This window comes from Plodia interpunctella, chromosome 7, assembly GCF_027563975.2.
Source record: "Plodia interpunctella isolate USDA-ARS_2022_Savannah chromosome 7, ilPloInte3.2, whole genome shotgun sequence".
Lineage (NCBI taxonomy): Eukaryota > Metazoa > Arthropoda > Insecta > Lepidoptera > Pyralidae > Plodia > Plodia interpunctella.
Window position 1 is genome coordinate 1,406,751 of NC_071300.1, and position 20,304 is coordinate 1,427,054.

The following is a 20,304-nucleotide window of genomic DNA, read 5'->3' on the forward strand; positions in this document are numbered from 1 at the left end:
ACATCAAAAACCCTCCGTCAAAAATGTATCTAAAAATAATAAACATGTCAAACAGATTTTAAAACCTCTCGAGCAACTATAAAATATAGGAGAAAAGTGAGCTTTATTTTTAAAATGTTAAGATTCAAACACCCAACAACCAGAAACGTTGTCCCAGTGTTCCAGATACAGTTAGGATGCGCCCGTGACGTCAGAGCTACGTCACAACTGACACACTGCCCTATTTAAAGGGGGAGGCATTGAAGGGGGATATTGCAGGAAGGGGTGGCAGCACCATTCAGGCTTAATCCCTGCAGCACACGGTCGTCCTATTTTTAGATCACAACTTCATTCATTGAAGGTGAAATGCAACGTGAATCAATTGGCGGTTCTTGGCGCATTTAGGAGTACCATTCATATTTGAGCCTGTTCAAAATACAACTTTTAGTCGCTTGAATGAAACATAAGTTGACATATGATAGTTATATGAAGCGGTGGTAGTCAAGTAGTTAAGACCGTCCGCATGTGATCGATAGGTACCAGGTCGAATCGAATCCTACTCATGCCACAATGAGTTTGTCTGACTCATGTATAGCCACCACATTTGGTCTAATAGGTAAATCAGCTGGTCTTTGTTCTATGATTTCGGCCAGTATTTTGGGTTCTTTACGTTGTCCAATATCGATTGAAGCGAGTAAATAATGCTTCTTCTTCTCTGCGTGTCGATGACAAATCTACAACGCTACTTTAGCACCCAATAGGGTGCTAAAGATATTCTTGCCAGAGCCGAGCCACTTCGATGGCTTCATCGGAAGGTGCCATCAAGTCCGAGTACCAGGTGTTTGGACACTCGGGATAGCATTAATCGATGGCTCATCTCCTCGCCTGGGAGATGAGCCATCGTTTAATGCTCTTACATGGCTAAAAATTACGGGAACTGACCACGTTTGTGATCAGGTGTGTACCTAATCTCGAAAAATCTCCCTATTTATGTGCATAGTAACAATTCCAATGCCATTCATCACATCTGGTTTTAGGTTGAAACTTCTCACTAAATATTTACGAGACACAAAATAAACATTACATATATTATATAAATCTTTTGAAAGATAAGATAACATATCAGACACAACAATAAAATTCTTTGTTTGTCGAAATTATGTTTTTACTAGTTGTGCATCGCTACACTTCGACTTCTTCGGTTCAGTGGTTAGTGATGTGCTGCTGAGACATTTTACTCTCAGAAATTTCTTCTAATGAAAATCCTGGAACTTCTCTAAACATTTCTCTATTTCTTGGCCGTTTTCTTTCAGTGACAGAAGTAGCTTTTCTAACATTCCAAGAACAGCGCGCTTCTTGGGAATTGGTCCCATCTATAACAAGTAAAATAACTAGTTTCTTCTTAATCAATACACTAGTTAATAATTATTTTTGATGTTTATTGATTGCTATCATCAAAACGGAATTAATCCAGCTGGTGCCGCCTGCGTTTAACTAATGGCTTCATTATTACTGTTTATAAAATTTAGGGAAATCGTTAATTTTGATGACTATGATGAAATGACAAGCTTTCTAACATTAACTTGTTTAATTAATGTCATATAGAGATACTAAAAAACTCAAAAATCACTCTTTATGGGAACTGACCACGTTGTGCGCAATGTTGGGCCCAAAAAGAGTTTGATTTTAGGGTTTTTTTTAGTATCTCTATAGTTAATTACTTAGAGGCTGTGCTTAGAGATATCTTCAGATTCTTTATATTTTATTTTATTTTATATTCTCATTGTATTTGGGAAACTGTTTTATTTGTCTATCAGTTATAAGCTTTTAAGATATCATCGTATTAAAACGAACTGCTCTAGGCAAAAAAGGATGTCTCCGATTTTTACCTTCGGTTTCGTTCTTGATTTTTGGGAAGATTGTAAATTTATCCGAGTTTATATCCAGTGGGAAAATTTGAATTTTTCAAACCGCCCAACTCTTTTCTCTCGCTTCTAGGTAAAGCTACAACGATACAAAGACGTGTATTTGTATATCAAACAGTTAGCTGCGCTGTATATATACATTTAACCAATAAAGTTTACTTTGCAAACACAGTTTGCAACCTAATGTAACTGAAAGAGGCTTAAACCAAATGCTTAACATGGAATCTGCATCTAAGCCTACACAAATTACAGAACGACGGAAAATCGTTTCTGTTGTCAAACAGATAAGGTTTATTTTTATTTAAACAAAAAGGTATCAATGTTTGCTTGCATCTTGACTGTGAATATGCGTCAGTGATCATTCTGTGGTGGTGTAGAACGGACGCCTCGCTTGTTTTTTTTTTTATTGTTGGTAACAACTTAGTTCGGTGTCAATAAACTTTTTAATTCCTGTGCGAGTGAAATAGTGATTCAGTGGTCTCTTTCTGCAGGTTCAGTGAATTTGTCATCCTGGATATCTCAGACGGTATAATTGTGTTTTGATAACTTTTTTTTTTGCTTGTTTTTTAGACCATTGGTTTGACCGTGAAGTTCAGGTACCTCTTGTTCAAGGTGCTTTGGTATTAACCAAAATAAAAGTCATGTAATGTTATAAAAGATTACGTTGTATGTAAAATATAAATATTCTTGCGGTTGTAGAAGATTAAATATTCCAAAACTAACCTAATAGATTACGTCAGATTATAATCTAACTGGATTTACAATTGCCCTATTTTTCACGCAGCAATGATGAACGGTTAAAAATGTTGCCTGTAAATAAAAGCCGAATTTTACTATGTTTGAAACAATTTGCTATGAGGAAAAAAAATTTTTGAGGAACCTCAGGTGGCTTTTTAAAGACCTATTTATCTAAATGGTTTTATTAGCTACGTCATACCTGCTTTGTAAATATATTTCTATTGACATCCCGCGGGTGAATGTTTGATGAAAACAATATTTTTTCAGTTCCATATATGGGAAGTTTCCCTTCATTTTTGTGCTTATAATCGCAAAGTGACTCATAGAATACATCTATCAAACTACAAGTTCTGATCAAGCTGTGTTGACTAGTGTCAGAATAAAATGACTGTGACAAACGATCGTATGGACAGACATACTTGACGTTTTGTTTTTTTTTCCCATTCGTTGATGGAACACTAACTGGTCTTCCTCGTCTAAGAGTACCTAAGGCCGGACCCAATTTTGTATGCATAAAGGTGCGATCACACCACAATGATACCGTTTCCGTTATATTTCAGCACGTGTTTCGAATTATAATGAATAACTTCCCATAAACACCAGCGCCAAGCATTCATGTATATACTTAATATTATTGTGACTGTCAGTGACAAAAGTAAATGGGATTATATTCAGGAATTGATCTATTAGACTAAATGAATCGAGTCCACTAAAAAACTCGACATTGTTTTTTGTCACAACATTGTTCTTAGAACACCTCGACTGTATTAGTGCTAAAGCCGGTAGACTGACAAAGTATCTTGTCACTAGATTCAAAACATAAATTCCACCAATAAGTCATCTATACAGTAGAGACTATCAGTTGCTAAACGTGACTTTGAGTTAGCAACTCTTAGCTCCTAGTTCTAAACAAATGTAAAATCTCTCACTGACGTCAAAACTGTGTTTACTAGAAGACAACAAACTTCCAGAACGCGGGTGGAGAAAAGCATGTCCCCATGTTCTATTGCTCAGTTGTGCTGCATCGTCCTCCGTCACGTTGACATCCGTCGATAGATCAACGTAAAACGTTCTAGAAATTGTATGAAGTCTCGATGTACGTCAACGCACGTCTGTTTCAAAACCTATAGAAAACGAACGGACCACGACAGACCCACAACATGCTGGATTGTCGCAGGCCTCCCATTAACATTTATGGAACGATTCCAATGCAACTCGGTCCAATTTAGGAACCTAAAACTCATTCATACTAAAATTTAACTCGATGGTACGAAATTACGATGCAGATCAGTCTAGGTCGCGAAGTGGATCGCGTTAAGAGATGATCGTAAGTCCCCTGCAGGCCTACCATCAACTTTTATAGAACGATTCTAATTAGAATTAGGGTGGTTAAATACAACTCAGTTCAATTTAGGCATCTAAAATGTATCGCATTCATTCTAAAAATTAATTCGATGGTACGAATTTGCGATGCAGTTTAGGTCGTAAAGTGGATCGAGTTAAGAGATCATAGTAAGCCCCCAGATACTATATAACTATTCTTAGCCTTGTATATTATAAAACAAGACCCTCTGCCGCGATTGTCTATACATCTGTCTGTTCGCGATAAACTCAAAAACGACGGCACGGATTTTCATGCGGTTTTTCACCAAAAGATAGTATATAATAGACATACCTGAGTAAGGTACGCTGCCTCGCACCACGGACCAATGGAACATGGTTCTGAGGCCACGACCCAATTGCAGCGTCATCCTCCGTTCCGACGACACAACGCGTTATGCTCCGTTGTTTTACATTGTAGACATTGATGTGCATTTACAAGTTTAAAAAATTTATTGTATATTACTTGGTTTTTCGTGTACTTACTTCGGTTTTTCTTCACATTGCACGTTCATCTTACGCTACCATACTTTTTGCATTAATTTCCTTTCAAATGTAATACTTGGATGACTAGAAGAAATCCCATTCTGGGATAAGTCCGCCTTTGTACCCATCCTTTTTTTGCTGTTTTCTTTACATATATTTCCTTTGTACAATAAAAAGTTTACAAACAAACTCTATTTTATTCCTACATTGTTCTGCGTTGAAATAAGTAAGGCGTTGTTTCTGTATCTTTCATGATTTACAGTCAACATGAGTAGCATAATAATGCAAATACTTTAATAATGCAAATTTGTATGTAGGTCATCATCATTAATGTTATCATATGATGATAAACTCCGCGAAAACAATGTCTTGTCGTCACTAAAGTTGCTTATTTTATTCAGACATTAAGCCAATAAATATAAATCAAATTTTGTTTCACACAATCCCAAAATATTTAATGATGTTTTCTAATGGTCCAAGAATCCATATCTGATAACTGAGTGTAGGTTTGGGAAATATTGTATACTAACTACAGCAACAGTGTTAACCGTTTAATTATTTTTTTAAATATGTACTAACGTTTTATGCACAATAATGCCATCTACTTTTTAAAGGGTCATTAAATATCAGACTTAACTAAATCCTATCCTATCTACTAATCCAGGATGTCAGCGACCTGAATACCAGCCTTTATAACATTGGTGTGAAGTGGGATAATCTAAGATTTATCGTGAAGATCGTATTTTTGAATAAATGCTTTGACTTTGGGGGGAAATTAACAAATACAAAAAATTTTAAACAACACTAGCTCTAGCCAATTCCGCGTCGATAAGTTTGGTTTCACAGTTGGCTAGATTACCTGTCGATGACCGTAATCTTGAATACCTATAGGCGAAAAGATCTGAGAAAATCGGATACCAGTGTTAGTAAATAACACACTCGATAAGAAAGATATGTTACATACACACTGTTACAGCTATCAATAGGATCACAATCTATGTGTAGTGGCCGATAACACATTGCACCTTTAGTTATTAATATCGATATAATCATGCTAAATACTTAATCACGTGTTTGATAATTATTGATCCATAAAAGTGAGTAGTTCTACTCACATTTATGGAACAATAATTATGAAACGCGTGATCTTCGTGAATTTGAACTTTCACCATAGATTATTTTTCATGTAAATTATGTAGTGTTCATGTTCATATTCATGGGACAAATCCGCCATTGTTTTTTTTTATTTTTTATTTGCGTTACATTTAAACATGTACTTTTTATAAAATATAGGTAAAGGTTTTACAAAGAAACAAAAATACAAGAAATTGAAGTAGAAATTAGTATAGAAGATATAGATGGAGTTGTATCTCTATGTCTCGACAAATCACTATAGTTTTGCCGAAGCATAAAGGTAAAAAATTGTTAAATGAAAATAAATAAATATATTAGGACAAATCACACAGATTGAGCTAGTCCCAAAGTAAGTTCGAGACTTGTATTATGGGATACTAACTCTACGATACTATATTTTATAACATAAACATAAATAGATAAACATCCAAGACCCGGGCCAATCAGAAAATTATCATTTTCCGTCATGACCCGACCGAGGATCAAACCCGGAACCTCTCGGTTCAGAGGCAAGCACTTTACCAATGATGAAATGAGAAAAATTATATAGAATAAAAGTTGTAGAGAATTTCATTAACTTTCGTTCTGCAATAGAACACTTTTCTCTTAGCCAAAATTAAGAATTTTCTGGAACCGGTGGAGTTTTGAATATGTTTACTTCCTCGCACTATACAAGTCCTTTATATATGTCCTTATAATATGATTGGACTACTTGTATTTTTATGAATTTCATAATTACAAGCATACTTACAAAGAACATTAATAATAGTAGTACAGACAGGTGTAGTTTGTGCAACTTGTGCAGCGAATCAGTCCCATTTGTGCTAGCCCAGTGAGCCATGCACCTCTTTGTAGCATTATGTGCGGTCTAACATCGGCAACATTCTGCTGTAATTGAATTGATTAATATGTTATTGGTAGTCCCATTTATTAAATACCTTCCGATATCTAATTGTAATGTGAATTTTTGCTAAGGATTTAAAAAGGGCGGCGGTGGATCCACGGTTAAAAGCTCATTTCTATAGACAAACAGTTGATGCCGGTAAAGGATAACATTTCACGATCACGGTGTATATGACTGCAATCGTTCTATGATAGTAGTCTTGAAAATCTTATCTGTTGCTTTTAGGCGACTTGAATCGATTCCAGTACAATTATAGGTACCCAATGTCCTTAAGCAAAAATAAATAAAGCTTGGTTGAGTAGATAAAAAGTGAAGAAGTAACAAACAAACTAAAATACGTTCCGTTAGAGTTCAAGATAAAAATTATTTCAGCGTATAAACAAATACCTCAACTGGGTCTACATACACAGTGCATCAATTGGATATGACAAATCCGTCCGGCTTCTCTTGACCGCGGAAGCCAGACAACTGTTCAGATCAGATTAATGGGGATTCTGTTTTGCGTAATTGAAGAACGTTACGTCAATAAAGGCCAGGCAAAGGCTTGAATTCATCATCAGCCATTTAAATTAATGCTCAGGTTTATCTATCCCCTTCCTTATATAATTCTATGATAAATAATGTACCCACTGCTGGAACTGACATTCTGTATAAGTGGGCACCGATGGGTAAGGACAAGGCATGAGCCATGAAGATTGTCCACGCATTTTGGTGGGGTTTAAAACTATAAATCGAACCAACCATACAACGTGCCTTCTCAAACTCGCTGGAGCTCTAGATACTGCATGGTCATCTAACTAATTACCACTGTGCAAGTTGTTTAACCTCCACAATCGTAGGTTGAGTGCTCGAATCACTACGCCACGGAGTCCTCGAGCTAATTATGAAAGGAAAGATGGTAGAGTACTTGTATTAAGTACTCTACCATAGCAACCTAGGGTTGTTCAGTGGAGACCTGATTGTGTAACAAAATTCGAAGTCTACCAATTTTACAATAGAGAAAATTTGTAAGAATGTTCTAATGAGAGGATGATATTACTATTTTATGGGACAACTAATGTACTGTTTGGATGTTTATGAAATTTTGCACTTGGTTGGAATGAAATCTAAAATTTTAAAACCAAAAATTCCATCTGTAGGTGAGTGTTCGTTCACAAATATATAGTCAAAAATTTACATCAATTTTACAGTAAATCAATCCAAAGGAAAATCTATTGCAATAAAGATATGCAGCATGAATTTATCTTCTCTTTATCTATAGAGTCATTACTCAGTCACGATTCATATTGACTAGGTAACTCAAGGAAAAACATAAAGACATAAGGTTGGGAAACTTGTCAATTGATATTGTCCATACCTGGCGAATAGTATTTGCTGCTTTGAAAGTATGATGACGTGTATGAGGAAAAAATACATTGCGTCACAAATGTTCTTGGGTCTGTCTCAATAGGAGGGGAAGAACGATTGGCCACTTGATATGACACAACGCCTTACCTAAAGCTATTTTTGAAGGAAAGGTGAAAGGAAGTGAGACCGAGGAACTAAAACAGAAGGCAGGCGTTGTGTCGTATAGAGACCTTAAAAGCAAAGCCGAGGATAGACAGGCGTGGCGTATACTCCACCGACAAGAGCATAGCTCTTAAATATGAAGAAGACATAATTTTGAGGATAAAGCGATAGTTATAATTAAACCATGCTTCTGTTGATGCTACAGTTGTGAATGATTTATACGAATATGTACTTCATTTTCTGCATTCTAATCTAAGGTTTTTAAGGACAGACTACATATATTGCACTTATCATATTTCTCTTTAGTTCTATTGAAAATACGTAATTCACAATTTCCAAGAATACCACAGCGGGTACAGTCAATTTATTTTTGTACTTGTTGTGTTGTAGTTATAAGATGACGTCACTTTGTTTGACGCCAAGGTCACGTCTAAATAAACCATCCATTCAACGATTGAACAAGCATCTTGACCTTTGCCCTTTTATATTGATGTACTAATACTTAATTACTTATTCATACTTTTAGATATACGTGTATTTGCAGAGCTTCAATATTTGGTATTATTGGAAAGACTCATGGTGCATTGGGTATGAATATTATTGCTGATACTATTTATTATGATAGAACCAAAATTAATTTGTTTGGACTGACCAAAAAATTTTTAATTTTATAACCACTTATGTAGTACCTACAAAATAATAAAAGTGACAAGCCCGAAACACAGAGATCACATTTAACCGAATTGGTCGTGAGATTCCAAAACTATGAATCAAAAACTTGCAACAATTTTAGCAAAATGCAACAATGCAACATTGCATGTTCCATTGAAATGACGGAATAAATAATGATCAATCAAAAAGATTTATTAATATGGTAGGTAATATCCGAGATTGATTATTCTTTGTCTTAGCAATGGAACAATGGTCAGAAGTCGAATTAGCTGGGATTGGATCACTAATTGTTAGCTATTCTATTGGGAGATCTAAGCTAGGATAGCCTTGGGAAGTCGAAACGATATCCTTAATTCAGTAATGACATTAATTGGAATCAAACGGGTGCTATAAACCCATTGTGGTCTACACAATGGGTTTACAAAAATAGAATTGGTTGTAAATAATTGACAATCAAATTGCATGCACACATATCCTAAAAAAAAATTACTTTTGATAGAAACTAGAAAGAGATATATTACTATTACTAATGTTGTTCTTAGACGCGTGATCGAAAAGGTGGAGCCTGTTTGAACCATCAAATTTAGAAAAGTCACTTACATTGATCATAATTATATAATTCGCAAACTGAGGAGCTCACAGCACCATCTCCATAAAACTATATTGAAGAGAAAAATCAATCGAAGGAAAGAGAAATCGTCGTGCCGAAGCAAGATGTCTCAGCTCAAAAACATTAGACGTTCTTCAAAGGATGAAAGTCACAACAGTCTAACAACTCTGTTGTTTAAATAAAATCTAGTCTTATCCAGTGATGGTCTGCCATCACTGGATAAGACTAGATTTAAAGAGCTGACGGCTAAAATTAAGCAATAATTAGCCATTATAATGATTAACCACATAAAAAAGAAGGCCCTAACTAAGCCAGAAGTCTTACGAGGAGTGGGTGTGCTTGTGATTGCCTCAGAGGAGGCACGACCAAACGAGACAAATTCCTCGTGCAGCTGAGTTAAAGGACAATTGGACTGCTCAAAAATTGGTCCACGGACGAAACATAACCTTTCAATTTATGCCTCGCGATGCTATCCGCAGTCAGGACCCGGCTAATGTCTGTCAAAATCAGTACAAACATCTGTACTTATGGTGGTCGCTTGAAGCGGCGCCGTCCGGTTAAGTTGTTGTTGTAGGGACTGGAATGACCGGTCTATGTGATACAAGTTCTCACAAAAAAGCCTGCAAAAAACTATTGCGGATTTTAATGTTCGATGTACTGTTAGAGAAAGAAATGCCCATAGACACATTTTTGTACCCATATTCAATCTTGATCAAGCGGGAACGTACACTCCCCTGTCTATGCGGGACAGTGCTCTTCTTCTTCAGTGCCAAATTCAATCTACCAAAATGCGGCACTATTACCACAGTAAACATTTGTGGAGGGTAACAAGATATGCAAGTGACTGTACTACCAATTGAAGGTCTAGTCTGATTGGAACAGGTCACGAAATCTGATACGTCCACTATGTCACATGCAATCCTAGAAAGCTCGCGATGCAGGGTCTCTGACCCCAGGCCAGCTGATCGAAATGTCAACGACCTCTGCGACTTGGCAAGTTCCGTTGTGTGGTTACTGGGCAGACATAATATACGTAATAATTAATACTCATATTGAATGTGTCTCATATTACATCCCGACGGCCAACATGAACTCTCTCTCCCTGTAAGGTCGGATTAAGATGTAATACTATACTATATGTAAGTCCAGGAAAAAATATTGCACTACTCGAGACTAACTGTTGCCCAAAGGTCCACCCCGGGCGCCTATATTTGACCCCGGGTCATTAATCTATATCTATTCTAAAAAAATTTAATTTCCAAATTTCATTAAAATCGTTTTAGCGATTTAGCCGTGAAACAGTGACCGACAGACAATAAGAAAGACAGATTTTCAAATTTATTACATTAGTATGAAAGTACGGATACTCAACACATTAACATAGAATATTATTTATTTATGCCAATAAAATAAGTAACATCAAGCAGAATCTTGCAGTTTTGTCATAAATTGTGTGAAGAGATTGTTGTTCACCTCGAATCCAACCCACGCCATGTATAATATTCCTTTCCTTATTGGCCTAGTCTGATGGATTCATTTAAATTGTTGCAAGATAACTTTTTCCACAATATGTATAGGCTTATTGATGTCACCTGCATTGGAATCGTTAAAGCTGAATTCGTTCATTGTTTTGCATGGACCACCACTTTGCAGTCACCGTGGTCTGGTCTGATCTGTCACATTAAATTAATGTATATTAAAAAAATTCGACGCTGCTCTTTCTCTCTCTAACTCCTTCATATCCTCCAAAACGACATCGTTCAAAAGTTGTACACTAACTAATTGCGATACCAACGTACATCCAAAACGGTTGAACGTAGAAATTTGAAATTTTGCAATAATAATGTTGTTGTAAGCACTTCTTCTTTTCTAGTGTTCTTGCTAATTCCGTTGTCAGATTTTATTGAAGTCGTGTGTGTGTATTGTGAGTACTAAAAAAGTAATATTGGAAATCATGTAATGAAAAACTAGGATATCTATATCAAAATGTCTACAAGGATATCTAAATGTGTACCTCACATCAAGCATAATATCAAAGATTTTACTGCAAAGTGTAGGCAGCAAATAAAACGAAGTTACCTCCGCCTCGCAGTAACGTCATAAATGCGATTACAAAGCCTGCATTAGCTTTTACGAGTGTATACTTTATTCCTTTGTTCTTAATTCTGAATTATACCTAATTCAGTTATGTGATGCGTAAAGATATGTTGTATATTCTCAACTAACAGTGTGAGCAAACACTGATTGCATTACATTGATTTGTGGTTTTTCGGTAGACCCAAATCTCAAACCTGTAACATGTTCATGTTACAGGTTATATAATCATAAATGTTCATTTATGACGTCCAAATCAAAAATATTTATCTAAAGTAATCTTAAAGAAAAAGAACAAAAACTAATCATTATAATGTCTAATAAAGAGTTTAAGATGTAATTGCGTAAAGCATCTTTAATAGTGCGTAAATTACCTTCAAAAAGCCAGCAAAATCCTGGCCTTGTTATGATCTCAGAGTCATTGGCCACAACGTTTTTTGTGGCGTTACTCATGCCTTTGTTTTCTTTCCAGTTGGTTTGCGCAGGCGCACAACTTGAACAGTATTCGGTGTCATTTCATATGCTAATACAAATTATTTGTTATATTGTTCTGAAATAGCTTTTATTTGTTAAAACAATAGCTAATCTACTTTAGGCAGTCGTAGTAAAGCACGTACTTAAATGTCCACAATCATCAGGAAATAACCACGTTAATAGTCCTAACACAACTTTTTTTTTTTAATACAACAGATTTTGTAACAATTTAAGTTTTAAAAAAAGCTACTTTTTTACAATAATTTTTTTTTCTACATCCAATCTTATTGAAGTTTTAAGTAATTTCGACTACAATGTGTGTGGCTTTTTCTCAAACCACTACTCCAATGACTTTCCCATGGGATACAGTATTTTTTTCAGACCTTCCCCTCTGGACCTACCTATTCTACATTCTTCTCCATACTCTTCTATTTTTCTCTATTTTGCACAGTCATCCTTCTCATTTATCAGGCTATTGACATACACAATCCCCTTGATGGCATCAAGCCAATAGTTCCGTTCATGTTATAATGTAAACTAAACCAGGGATTTACTATTACAATTCATTGTAATATAACAGGTCCACGGCTGCCAAACTTATGAATTTTACATCAATATTGACCGACCTACTGGCTTCCCAATGATTGGCGCTCATATCTTTGTATTGCAATGGAAGAAAAATTATATTTATTTTTGTTCTTTTTCTATATATAATACTAAAGCGGCCTGATGATGATGTCCGACAGATTTCGGTCCCGGCGACAGCTTCAACATTATTGAACTCGCTGGTGTGCTCGCATGTGGCTTGTGTAGCCAATCTTATTGGTGAAGGTTCTTGAACATTGCACAAAGCACCATAGTACCTAGAATATTCATATCAATATTATAATATCCTCTATATGTTTGAGTATATATTGTAATTTACTGTTATTAGATATTAAAAATGACAACTAAAATAAAAAATATTAAATTAATTTAAATAAAAAAAATACACTAAATCGCCGTCGCCGTGCGGTAAAGTTCCCAGAAGGCTGGCGACATTTCCTCTTTGTATGTCCAAACTCAAACGTTGGGCAAAATGGTTACCAGCCCTTGGGTCCCCAGAGACATCGACCAGGCGTGCGGAAATTTCTTTGTAAAGGGTTTTTGCATCCGCACCCCAAGATCCCAGGATCTCTACAGCAAAAGGCATAAATATGTATGGCTCTCCCAGAGATGCAAAGAGATATATATATATTGATATATTTTAGCTCTTCAACTCAAAATTCCAAATGAAACACACAGTTCACAGCTAATTCGTGTTATGTACTTCTGAACACCTATCAAAAATCAAACAGGAATAAATAAAAAAGTACTTCCCCACGATAATATATTGGTACTCAGCCGCAGAAATCCAGCTTTAGACACGTACTGAGCAAGGTCTTTTTAGTGCATAAGTGTTTTATAACGTTAAGTTTAAATTTTAATTTATTTATGTTACAATATACCAAGTAAACAATTTTTTCCGTCTAAATACAGGTAGTTTTTTATATACTTTCAACTATAGTAATAATTTTTAGCTTGATAAATGTTCGTCGTTTGTTGTTAAAACAAAAAAATAATGTGTAATTTTTAGGTTTCTAATGATAGACTTTGGTACTCCATGTATCAATGGCTTTTGAATTGCCGACCTTAATGTACTGAATATACATTACCTACTTTCGGTTCAATGAGTAATTTTATAGTAAACGTTGTTTTGACTAAATGTTGCCTCAGTGACTGAAAAATGGCTTTTGATTTCGGAAACGGTTCGATTTATTTTATATTATTGTCCAAAATGAAGTATTGATTTGATTGGATATTGATAATAGAAGATATTGTGATCATGCATTAGTGCAACAAAAAAGTATCAAAACATTTTTAGACTCTTAATTTTTTGACATCGATCGTCAATTTACCGAGCTGATTTTTCATAATTAAATAAATTTTATTAGAAAATAATTCAACTAAAGTTTTCTAGAGAAACCGTGATACTTAAATTATTGTAGGTTTGCTCGACTCTAATAGAGATGACAATGTTTATTCTGATTATCTCAATTCTAAGAACGCTTTATAGCCATATAAAAATAATCTAAAGCAGAACAAACATATTAATGAACGAGAACAATAAGATTATCTCTGTTATTACCTGTTTCTCGTTTAATTAGACCTAACCCCTCTTCGTAACTTGCGATGGCGCAAAATATACTTTCCACAGTCAATTTTTTTCACCTACAAAATTCTTGTAAAACGTAACGGCTGGTATTAATTCTATTCAATAGAATTTGCAAGGAGACTTAGCTAGATAGCTAGAGCAAACCTCTAGCAAGATAACTAAGTCTAACACTGATTATATTATTATATATAGCCGAGATGTGTCATAAAAATATTCTATTCATTTGAAATATCGCTCTCGTGTTTTTCCGGCAAAATGGAGCAAAACAAGTCTGGCTCGGTTTTGACATATGTTAACAGTATTTTTGTACGGGATGCGGAAATACTCTTGTGTATAGTTCACTGAGCATTTTTATTTCCTTTATTTTATTGTACTTGTAATCTAACAGTCTGAGCATTAGATATTTAACAGAGGACATAGTTTGACATCCATAGAGAATTTACATCTTCGTTTTGTAAAGTTTGCTTTTAGTACCTACTCTAATTGTCTAAAGATTTTATTGTTCTGTGGAAGGTACCAATAGTTGAAGATTCCAGTTACTATCTAGCAATCTTCAAAATCAAAATTAAATCATAATTATTCAGAAATTAGACCTTCACAGGCACATTCTCATGTTATATTATTTACAAAAGCTACAAACTACCTACTAGCATTTCAGAACGACCACTGCTGAGAAGAAATGCCGAAAGAAACTAATTGAAACAGTGTTGTCCCCTATCATGCCAGAAGGACTTACATTTTTTTTTCAAATATAAAATCGTATTATGAGAAATCTCTCTCAATAACTATAGTTTCGCTTGCTTCATATATTAAATGCAGTGAACCTTAAAAGGACGTTAACTCTCGCATCGCTAGTCTACCGAGCACTTATTACCATGCATCTAAATAATAACAATTAAAATAGTTATGGCCGTAGAACTGACCTAGTCACATAACCCAGTTTCAAGTGTTTTGTGTTCACATGCCCAAAAGTATCGTATACACGAGTCGAGTTACAGAATTTCCATTACTCTTTATACTGAATTTCTACTTATGATTAGTTGTTCTATCTCACATCGCATTGACACAACAAAATTACTAACCAGTCAGCATCCAATTTTATCCTTATAGATCGGCTAGAAGGATGGCGGATCAAGAATCCTCAATATTGTACATAAAGTGCACTTAGCTCTAAACGAAATTGAGCTAATATCTCCAAAACGCCAATGTGCAATTTTTGGAGTTTGGTAAAGATACTGTCTTTATGAAGGATAATAACTGTAGTCATGTTAAATGTATACAAATTTTACATGAGAAGGGACAAGATAAGACTATGAATGTTAAGGGATAGCTCCTTTCTATGCATCAATAGCGTTGTCCTCCCTTAGAGGCGCGTCAAGTCCTCCCATTCCCCACAAACGACATTGTTATCAAGTTTCCCAGTGATCTCAAAGCCACCGCTTCTGAAGGGTTATGATTATGCCTTGATCATCCAAGACATTATCTAACGACGGTCTGCACGCCCGAGGTCACCAAGGCTCTTCCTGGCAGATCGACCAAATCACGTGACCCAGTTTCCGAGGTCGTCGACCGATGACGTCACGGCCACTCGCCCCCTCCCCTCCCCACCACGTCAGCCGGGGGTGTGTTTTTCTCGAGGTCATACCACATTCCACTTGCTCCCCGTCCTGCGCGGACGTATCTGTTCTAATAGCAGCCTTTGTGTTTGCGTGCGTTAGACAAATGACAATTTTAGGTAAGTCTCTGTATATTTTTGGTATTTTCTTTTTGTCGTGTCGTGGTACCGTCGACCTTGTTTGGCTGTCGTTAGGTTACTAAAATATTTTCTTAAAAGCCTTTTAGGCTATTACCTACTGTATACGACTGCACAAAAAGCCTATGTTTTAAAATATACCCTTTGTTATATTTATGGCTTTGTTAGAGTGCTCACGAATAGTATTAGATCAATGAACTAAAATTGTTTAACACAGTAATACAGAAATGGATACTCAATGTATTATAATGGCGACAGCTCTGTCTTGTTCAGTAATCTTCATAATAGTTTTAAATCCACACCAATAAAAATTGACGACGAGTGGTAAAGTGCTTGCCTCTGAACCGAGAGGTCCCGGGTTCGATCCCCGGTCGGGTCATGATGGAAAATGATCTTTTTCTGATTGGCCCGGGTCTTGGATGTTTATCTATATATGTATTTGTTATAAAATATAGTATCGTTGAGTTAGTATCGCATAACACAAGTCTCGAACTTACTTTGGGGCTAGATCAATCTGTGTGATTTGTCCTAATATATATTAATCCATCGCTCAGCTTAGTCCTCTTTGCGTTGATTACTATATTTGAATAATACTTAAATTACAATATAATATCTAATCTATTTTTAATTATTTCTCATCTGGTACAGTCAACAGCATATCAAGCTATTTAGAATATAAATCCGCCTCTTTTACCACTGCATTGTTAATAACTTGAAGTGCGGTTGACTATACCGCACATCGTTATGCGTGCTATTCCATATTTTATTCTGGCCATGTAAAAACATCGACCCAATACATTTTACTATACACGTATTGAGTTTGAGTAATAAACCTACATTCGAGTTTTCTAATTTTTAATATTTGCAAGACTTTCTTTATTAGGATAAAGAACTAGATAGAATTGAGGATAGAAGCAATGCATATAATTCAAATTCAAATTCAAAATTCTTTATTCAATTTAGGATGATATACATCACTTATTGACGTCAAAAATTACTTAAACTAAGTCTACTGCCGGCTTCCAAAGCGCAGGTGAAGAAGAAGCGGCGCAACAAACTTCACCGCAGCCTATAGTAAGTAGACTTACAATATAGATCATGAAAAGTTGCCGCACAATATTGTTAATTCATTATTAGTTTATAATTTTTTCGTACGTGAAAATGTATGCTTAGTTACTTCTTTCTAGTTCCAATCAGATATGCATTGCCTCTATCCTCAATGGATTCCCTGTCTCTCTCTACGCATTCGAATGCACGAGATGGAGATAGTGCATTCAATGACGTCATAGGGTCATGTCCTACATGTGAACGAGCTATATCCAATTCATAGCCTTATTGCAGACTTTATCACCTACATCCCATGAGCTAGTTTCGCTTGGTTTAGTTTTATAGCTTCATTGAGTGTGCAATCGTAATTATCTGCAATGGAATCTGATAAATAACGTTTCGTTAATCTATGACAAGATAACTATAATTAATAAAGATCTTTTTTTTGTAGAAATAGATTTTAAAAAATCGATTATAAGCTTTTGTATTTTAAACACTATTCATTCTACATATGATATGAACCGTTAATTAAATATGGAATAATTATGGTTGCAAGATAACACAAGAAACATATAGACATTTTTCTAGACCATAAAAAACATTTTTCTAGACAATCAATTGTTAATTTTTCCTTCCGACAATTCATTCATTCTGTGATCACTACTAAACCTACGTAATCGGTTCCCATATTTCCTGGTTCTTGTGTCGATAGGTAGGTCGATTTCTCTGCTTGGTTGGACAAAGGGCCTCTTGTAAACATCGTGTCGAAGTATCTTTGTGATGAGATCTGTAAGATTCATCGTACCTAATAGTACATACATACATACAATCTAACAATCTACCTAAATTGTTATATTTTGTTATAAGTGCTATTCATACATAGGTACTTCCATTAAACTGTTACTATACTATTTTATAATTTGTTTTTGTTACATCTCTATATATTGTCTACTAATTTTCATGCGGATTTCACCAACAGATATGTGATTCTCGAGGAAGGTTGAGGTTAGGTTAGGTATATCATTTATTCTGTTTTTATCCGATCGAAGCCGGGGCGGACCGCTAGTATATGTATAAATAATATATGTATATGCGTACATTCACTGGAACCTATTTGATCATGGGGAAAGCCAGTGAGGTAATGCTATAATACTATAAAATATGATGTCATTAGATTAGCACATTTTAGTGTGTCAGTTTTCGTAGTAACTATATGTTTTTTTTTTTCAGTTTTGTCTTTGAATGGCGTAATAATTAGCTTGTTTTTGTATTTCCATAAGATTAGATCCAGACAGGATCACCAATTATCTATTTAATTGAAAGATCAAACAAAAAAAACAAATCCTAACGTAAGAAAACCAAGCAATTTAAATCTTCTAATGGGTACTCTATTTAGATCATCGATCAAGTTTTTTCATCAAAAACATTTGTTTATCTATCTAGTATATCCTATGTATTACTTGACTACGATTGTTGGAGAAAATAAATGTTTTTTTACTTTTTTTCTTACTATCTGTCAGGTTCCACTGCGCGACAAATGCCTCCCCTTTTTGTTTCCAACCACTTGTATTCCTCATCAGTTGTAGCCGTCCCTTTTCGAAGGCCGACAGTTCGTCGGACCGTCGCATCGTCGGCTTGCCTTGCGATTTTTTCCCATCCTGTCAGGACCCAAGTAGTCACTCTTTCGGTCCATTTTCTCGGCACCATGCGGCTTACACGACCCGACCAATCCCAATTTTTTTTTTTGATTCGTTGCATGACAATTTTTAATACAATATAGTACAATAACTTGGAAACATTAGTTAACTAATATAATATATATTATTATTCAATGGGCTTCTTCATTTCCCTTGCCAAATCTGATTCTAAATGGGATCAGCGCGTAATTTATATTCCTTCCACAACTGTCTACCACAACTTAATTCACCTTTAAGATTTTAATAGAATTCCTAGCATCGTTTCTTCGGTCTTCCTCAACAAAAAGAACAATTTATTGAAATGTATTTTTGCGTTAATATACATTTATTTTCGGATCAAGTCATGTAATAACTATACAACCCCAACTATACAGACCCAACCACGTAATAACTATACAATCTCTGCTCTAAATAACACCTTACTAAATAATCCAGAGGTCTGGCAAGTTAGCGCCAAGGTTCCACAATTTAGTGGTTCAACGCCATATTATTTCCATGGATTTGGCGACTGAACTTGAAACACCTTGCCTTATTTAAAAATACAATTACTAACGCCGATGCAATATGCAATTGAATCTTAAATATAATGTGGGTATCTACGAGTATGTATCACACATAACAAAAAATACTGAATAAGTACTAAAAAAAAAACAACGTTACCGTTTTTCCGGAAGAAAAGGTACCCTATGTCCTTCTCTGTAATATAATATTACAAGCAAATTTTAAAGAGATTTATGTACTAGATAAATTAAAAAGAAACGAATATAATCCATTAAGATTATGAGTGAAGTTGTAATTTTTCATTTTAATAAAATCTATTACATATTTTTTTTATTTAAAAAAATAAACTGCATGCATATCTATGAGCAAATAACAATTATTATAATAATTGCGGTCATTCGCGTTTTTAAAATATTCTACTTTCCTTAGTAATTACTTCTTTTTAAATATAAAAAACTTCAAAGCCACAATCAAGAAGCACTATTTATTTGCAATCATTAAGACATTTCCATTGTGTTTTTATGAAATCTATCAATTGACTGCAAGGTCACCGATAGACAGTTAGGATAAAAAAGTTCTCAAATTAGACTGCAAGATAAAGGTCGGTAATAAAAAATAAAGGTATTACGTATTTTTATTATCTCTCAATAATTATATCATAATTTAAATAAAAAATAAGGATAAATAAATAAATATATTACTTAGGACAAATCACACAGATTGAGCTAACCCCAAAGTAAGTTTGAGACTTGTGTTATGGGATACTCAACGATACTTTATTTTATAACATATTCATATATAAATAAAATTCCAAGACCCGGGCCAAGCAGAAAAAGATCATTTTCCATCATGACCCGACCGGGGATCGAACCCGGGACCTCTCGGTTCAGAAGCAAGCACTTTACCACTGCGCCACCGAGGTCGTCAAGGAGGATAAATCCCAGAGATTGACTAAATTCAATCAGTGCAGCCATTCCCATAAGGCGACTCTCCTAGTCGCAAAAGTCCACTATATCACAATTTCCACCATATTAAAATGTCCACAGTATTGTAGTATGTATCCCTCTGTCCATTTTTCAAAATGTCCACTGTACTAAAACGACAAGGCTCTGTGAACAAATAATTCAATACGAAAACGCCCGCAACCCACGCCCGCAAACACGACACGAATACGGCTGTTTGGTTCCAATTACAAACTCCAATACAT

General features: G+C 35.1%; 1 protein-coding gene across 3 annotated transcripts in view; it reads left to right on the forward strand.

Moving 5' to 3' along the window:
* The window catches only part of Gdap2, a 71,939-nt gene that overhangs the window by 5,761 nt on the left and 45,874 nt on the right, over positions 1-20,304 (forward strand). Inside the window, exon 1 of one of the 3 annotated variants that reach the window (XM_053747886.1) lies at positions 2,274-2,430. The exons of 1 other annotated variant lie outside the window; for it this stretch is intronic. Coding sequence is in view for 1 of the 2 variants with exons in the window: in XM_053747885.1 (XP_053603860.1) it covers positions 15,822-15,834 (13 nt within the window). In the remaining variant the exon portion in view is untranslated. Of the gene's footprint in view, positions 1-2,273; positions 2,431-15,806; positions 15,835-20,304 lie in introns of those variants that run through there. One more of the 3 variants, XM_053747885.1, reaches the window with a different exon arrangement.